The 6,543-nt window shown below is 27.5% G+C and overlaps 1 protein-coding gene across 1 annotated transcript in view; it reads left to right on the top strand.

Moving 5' to 3' along the window:
* Positions 1-4,403: 4,403 nt before the first annotated feature.
* Positions 4,404-6,543, top strand: part of LOC136974426 (TGF-beta receptor type-1-like) — a 60,633-nt gene continuing 58,493 nt past the window's right edge. Inside the window, exon 1 of the mRNA XM_067269306.1 lies at positions 4,404-4,781. Within this exon, the coding sequence (XP_067125407.1) occupies positions 4,721-4,781 (61 nt within the window). The 5' untranslated portion in view covers positions 4,404-4,720. The remainder of the gene's footprint in view (positions 4,782-6,543) is intronic.

Here is a 6,543-nt window from a genome sequence, read left to right as displayed (position 1 = left end):
CTTAAGAAAGAATTACATTTTAATGTTTCTCTATATTAACTAACGAGGAAACATTTAATTATAATCAATTAATACTAGACAAATTTTTCATTGTTTTCTACTTCGATTTCGGATGAAAATTACAGAAAAATCGTTGAAAAAAAAGTTTTATAACAGTTAACGTCCAGTACCTGAAATTTCCTGAAATTACAATTTTAATTTGCGTCATCTCTTATAAAAATTTCTTTTACGTTATAGAACAAATATAATTTTTAATATTTATAATTAAATTCTCTTCGAATTTGTCTCCTGCAATAAAATTTTCTTTTTCAAAATCAAAAGGGAAAAATCCCTGCCAATTTAGGGAACGCTTAAAAAAAAAAAACTTGAATTTATTTTTTAATGATTCCTAAAAAGGGAAAATTCTTGAAAATTTAGGGAATTTTTTTAGAAAATTCGCTTTCTAATGATACAAAAACAAAAGGGAAAATCCCTGGCTATTTAGGGGAAAAAAAATTCATAAGTAATCTAAATTCGGAAGTATTAACGTATTTTTCTTTTAGAAATATTTCTAATTAGAGGGAAAAGAAGAAAAAGAAAAATTTAACCTTAAAACACTATTAGTCACAGGTTAAACTGATACATTTTCCATTACTTGTTCCTGAAATGTTTTTCCAAGAACAACAACTACCTTCCATTTTCTATCATTATATCTGAAACAAAGAAAATCCTTTTAATGAAGATAAACTTTATTTATTTATATACTCTAAGAAATATTAAAAACAAATTTTAATTGAAAGAAAAGATTTGTCGACTTCCAAAAAATAAATAAAGTAAATTATTATTATTATTAAAATATTTTTGCAAGAATAACTAAATATTAATTTTTGTTATTATGTAAGTAATATTAATAAATATTATATTAAAAGATTGTTATAAAATTCTAATTTTAAACGAAAATCAAATTTTTTGTAATGAACGAGGAAGACGTCACGTGACCACTGCTTCATTTTTAATTAATGACGTCTTTACATAATTGAAAATAAATAGAGTAATTTTTTAATTATATTATATTAAAATAATAAATTTAATTACTTTTAATTACGTTCAATATTTTAAACTATTTATTTTTATTATTATTTTTAAATAAGAAGTAAAGGCTTTTATTTAAAGTCTATACAATATCATCCGTTGTCTATTGTTTGACTAAGACACAAAAAATAATAAGAATTTTTTTTTAAAATTATTACTCATGTTTTTTAAAGGTGAAGTTTAAAAATAGTTTTAATATATTAGTTTATTAAACCTTGGCTTATTTGAAATACGCGACGTTATGACACGTGAGTAGCGTAAGCGAAACGGGAAGAAGTAATAGAGATGGAAACTTTCACACTAACCTGCCAACGGTGCACTTTGACTTACTTTTAATGGCACAGACGTCCCTCGGCCGCGAAAAAAGGAATCAAACTATGAACTGTCAGTCCAGAAGGTCGAGACACACACGACTCAAGAGTGCATTCACCTTCTCTGCCTCCGTCTAGCTTCTTTGTATGTGGCACCTTATTTTGCTTTAGACGAAAGCAAACTTTAACAGGTGTAAAAAGGAAAACAACATCATAAATTAAACAAAAATAAACATCGGGATAAAGATTAAATATGCCAGGAATTTCATTAGCCGATTTGCTAAACTAAAATACATATATATAACAAAATGGCAAAGCAGACGGAATTTACTTATCGATCGCAACTACTAGAATATAACGTGTATAAACGTCAGACAAAAGCTAATAAATGGCAGGTGAAGAACTTGCGAATGCAGATGCCAATTTGCTACTTTTTTTTTTTTAAGTGTTTAAGTCGTAAATTCTAACAGTGAATGAAATTTTTTTCTTTTATAAGTATACTTTTTGCGTGCTGTACAAGCTACTTGTTTTGTTTCATCACCAGTTGTTGAGCCGCGGGCAAAAATGTCTTATCGAGGCCTCTAAATTAATTTGCAGTCCTTCGTAGACAAAACATACGCAGCTGGCGTGACAATATAATTTCTCGTAAATTGTATCGTCTTTTATGCAATTAACAAAAGTTTACAGATGTAGTTCAAGTTCGTATGACTAAACGGGGGCTTAAAAATCAAGACTTTGATACCCTCGAACATTCTAGTAATCCAAACAAACGAGAGAGTGTGTAAATATTACGTAACTCCGATTCAAATATGTTTAAATGTTAACTTAAAACAGCTTTGATATTTTTCTCTTACGAGAATTGTAGGCTAAATGCCTGTTAAGTCTACACCTTTCCAATATGTTTGTAGGTGTAGCGACGTCATTTATAGACAAACAACGTCATAGAAACATTATATATCATCAATTTAAGCGGTCTACTTGTTGTTTGTGCATCAACCCTTATTAAATATTTCCATTTATATATATCTATGGACTAAATAAAAACAATTACGCAACGAGATAAACAGATACACGCTCCGTAATAAATTAAGCTCATCTTAACTGATCTAAAACTGAAAGATTTTGATATTTCTTCATAATAAATTACCGGATTTTAATTTATTATTTTTAAAAATAAAGTTAAAAAAAAAAAAAATGATAAGGTGTGTACAACTGGATGAAACAAGATTTGAGTTTTTAAAAGCTGTTTACAATTTTAAAGAATAAAGAAACCAGTTCTTACCTTGAAACTGTTTGTTAAGACACGTAATGAACTGTAACGGTAACCATTAAATTAACAAATTGTTATTTCTGTTTTTTTTTTTTTTTTTTTTTTTTTTTTTAATTTTAACACCGTAAAACGGAAGCTTTCAGTTAAAAGAAGAAATATATATATATATATATATATATATAACATTTTATACAGAATGGTATCAGGCGAAGAATTCAATTTTGAAGATTGAAGTATGTTGCGAAAGTCGAAGGACAATAATGAACTTTCAATAAAGAGAAGTGATATAACGGACAGTATTATAAGTAAAAATGATATTTATTACAGTTTTACCGTTTATAATATATATATATATATATATAGTGTGTGAAATATGGAATAAAAATATCCGGCTTATAAAATTCTTAAGAGTTATTTTATAAAAATATGCAGGAAGTTTTTCGCTCAAGTATTTGGCAAGAAAGAAAAATTTTCAAGCGATGATTAAATTGAACGCTGGCTTTCAATTTTGAAACAAGTTATTTTGTTTTTTTCGTTTAATATACTGTATATAATTTCCGGCAAAATATGTTTATTTATCAATAAAATTAAAGCAATTCGATACGGTATTTTAGTTTTTTTTTAATGTGTAGTACCACCGGTAGATAAGGAACTGTCCATAAATTACGATCACATTTTTTTTGAAATTTTTACTCCCTTGTCCGACTTGTCATAATCCCCTCGCTCCCAGTGTTGTGGACAGCCCCTAAGGATATATTTCCGGTCCGAATTATATCCTTAGGGGCTGGTAAATACGAAGGAAGAATAGAGAATGACTGCAGGATGCCCGAGGCAATTAGGGTGTCAGCCTAATTCCGGAGGAACAGATCCAGGCGATCAAAAAGAAAAAAAAAGACACTCGGGAATTTTTCTTCCATGAATACGTAGGGGGTTCTTGTTATACCCATAGTAGCTATATTCACAATGGAGCGGCAATGGCGCTCCATTGTGAATATAGCCACTATGGGTATAACAAGAAGCCCCTTAGGACTCACGAAGCGGAAAAAAGCTCTCAAAAATGATAGAGAACGGCACTCGATATTAATTATTCACAAAAATTAAGGTGATTCGGACCGGATTCGAATTCGGATCCTTACGCCTTTAGGCGATATCTTATAGCGTTATGAGTATATTGCATTTTAAAATTAGTTTTCAAATTGTTTTTTTGCTTTTTGAAAAAAATTGAATTATTATTTGTGTTCCGTTGCAAGACTTATATTGGTGTATTTTCCGCCTGGTAAAAATTATGTAGCGTAAATAATAAATTAACGCAACTTTAAAAATCCAAAATCGATCAATTATCGCCGCGATAATTTCGCCAAAAACAGCGAATAAAAATTATAAAATATTAACGCCGCCGATACTTAAAAATGTTAATTATATTTTCGCAAAAAAACTCGAATCGGTCGTAAATAATTCATAAATAAAATTCATCTTAATTAGCATAAAAATCTCTTTATATAAAAGAGATCGCATTGTAATAATTCTTGCATAACCAGTCAAATGGCGGACGTTTAAGCTGCTACCAGCGCCCTCTTTTCGTACGATGCATTTAAAATTTATAATTAAACATAAGTTATTTTTTTAAAAAAAACTTATAAATAACACTAAAAACTTATATTAAAATTAACGAAATAAATCAAAAATATCAAATTAAATAATTTACGTCAAATATTAAAAACGAAATGTTTGTATATTAAAGGACGGCACATCTCTCCACGTGATCAGATGAAGCCGATTTCGATGGACGTCGCTTCTTACGAAATTATCGCTATCGGTCGGCAAAAACAGGCGCGACTTTTATCAGTTTCGAAAAGTATAAACATAAATTAAAAGCGGGTTAACTCAACTTGGTAATTAGGCTCCGTACGATGGACAAATCTGTAGATTTTTCTTTAATTCACCGACGTAACTAGGCCTAATCGAATTTATATGAAGGGAAAAAAATCATCTAAAAACTGAAAATAGAGGGGAAAAAAAATGCTGGAAATTGTGCCATTTTTTCAATTCGAACGTTAGTTTATTGATAATGATTCTCGGAGTATGTTTCATGAGCTGGTTGCTGATATGCAGCTCAGTTAGTACAACAGGTAAGATTTTTCATTGTATCCTTGTATACATTCCAACACAGAGCTTAATATACAGCACAGAACATAACACACAACACAACACAACAGGACACAACACAATACACTAAAATATACACAATTCAGTTTAACTTCACTTAAACAAAGAAAAAAAAAAGTGCTTTTTTAACACCAGTCTATTCTGTTAAAAAAAAAAAAACAAAAAACTTGTGTGTTGTTTGCTTGTAGTGTTAATTATAAATCACTCCCACTATATTCTAAGATATCATGTGTTTTCTGGATTGATAGTGCGCGAAAATAATAATCGGTGATTAAAATTTGAACAGTTGTTTAGTACGAAAGCTATGCATTCCATTAATGTATGAACCATCTGGGGATGAGCTAAATGTGCATCTTTGCAGTCATGCTAGATGAATTTCAAAACTTTGAAGTCTTTTAGGAGTTAAATATACTATAGAATACGAAGAAAAACACAAGTAAAAAAAAAAGTACATTGTGCTGTAGTTTAAAATATATCTTTTGTGTTTGATTGTTGCGTTGTCATCGTTAGATATAAGTCTTTATTTTTGTAAGAATCTGTGCGTGTTATTTTGTGAGATTTCTACTTTTGTATGTTATCCGGTAGAAAATTTCTTTGAATAAAAATTCATTAGGTATTTTGGAACAGTTTCAAAATTAAGAACTGGAATTGTGTAAGAGTATAATTTATTTGGAATTTGTAATTTTTATTTTTATGTATGTAAGTATAAATACATCGATGACCATATTTTTATATATGACATAATTGTGGCCGAATTATAATGTTTTATAGATGTATTAAACTTTATTACGTCGTAACATCTAAGTAGACAATCTATTTATTAAATGAAACTTGTACCACCGTTTTATATATTTTGTAAGTATTATTTGAATAAGGATAAATTCAAGCAAATTACATGTATAGTGAAAAGAATAGTTGTTACGGATTTTTATAATTAACTAATATAAAAAAAAAACACTTAATATCTTATAAATAAATATATTTGTTTGATTGAATTTATTATTCAGAATTTATACATATTTATCTACGAAAAATCACTATATTTTAGTTTAAATTAGTGACAAGTTTATTATTTATTTGAACAAAATAATTCTGGTAAAAGATTGTATAAAAATGATAAAAATAAATGATTAATTTCTATATCTGGAAATTTTATATTAAAACTTAATTATTTTTTAATATGGAATATATATAATATGTAATAACATGATTTTGTTTTTATCGTACAATGCATAAATATAAAATTGTCCAATTTAACCTAACCTAAATGCTTTTAATCTAGATCTTGCTTTTTATTTCGTGTATGGAGCACATAATTGGTTTCATTGCTATTTATTAAATTTCTATTATTTTATTATTTATTTAAATTTTAAAAATCAATGGCCTGTTTTATTTCGTATTTACAGAAATCATTATTAGTAATTATGTATAATATATTTATCGTTATTAATGTTTGGGATTTTCAAAAATTTTTTAGGATATTCGGAAATATTTTTGATTGTTTTCATAAAACTTCTTTTTTAATAATTACCTCGGGTTATTTAAACAATGTAAATATTGTTTTTACGTATTAAATTATATACGATTTTCATTTTATTCATATTTGTTTGGTTGATTTGTAAAGAAAATACAGTATTAAAATGAATAATTGCTTGAAAAAATAACTATTTTTCAAATTTACAATTGCTTTATCCAATTAAGTACAAAATTATTCATAGAAATAAA

The sequence above is a fragment of the Centruroides vittatus genome, unplaced genomic scaffold (assembly GCF_030686945.1).
Source record: "Centruroides vittatus isolate TY-2023 unplaced genomic scaffold, ASM3068694v2 contig_1079, whole genome shotgun sequence".
Taxonomy (NCBI): domain Eukaryota; kingdom Metazoa; phylum Arthropoda; class Arachnida; order Scorpiones; family Buthidae; genus Centruroides; species Centruroides vittatus.
The sequence above is the reverse complement of the archived record's forward strand: the minus strand, read 5'-3'. Positions and strand labels throughout refer to the sequence as shown.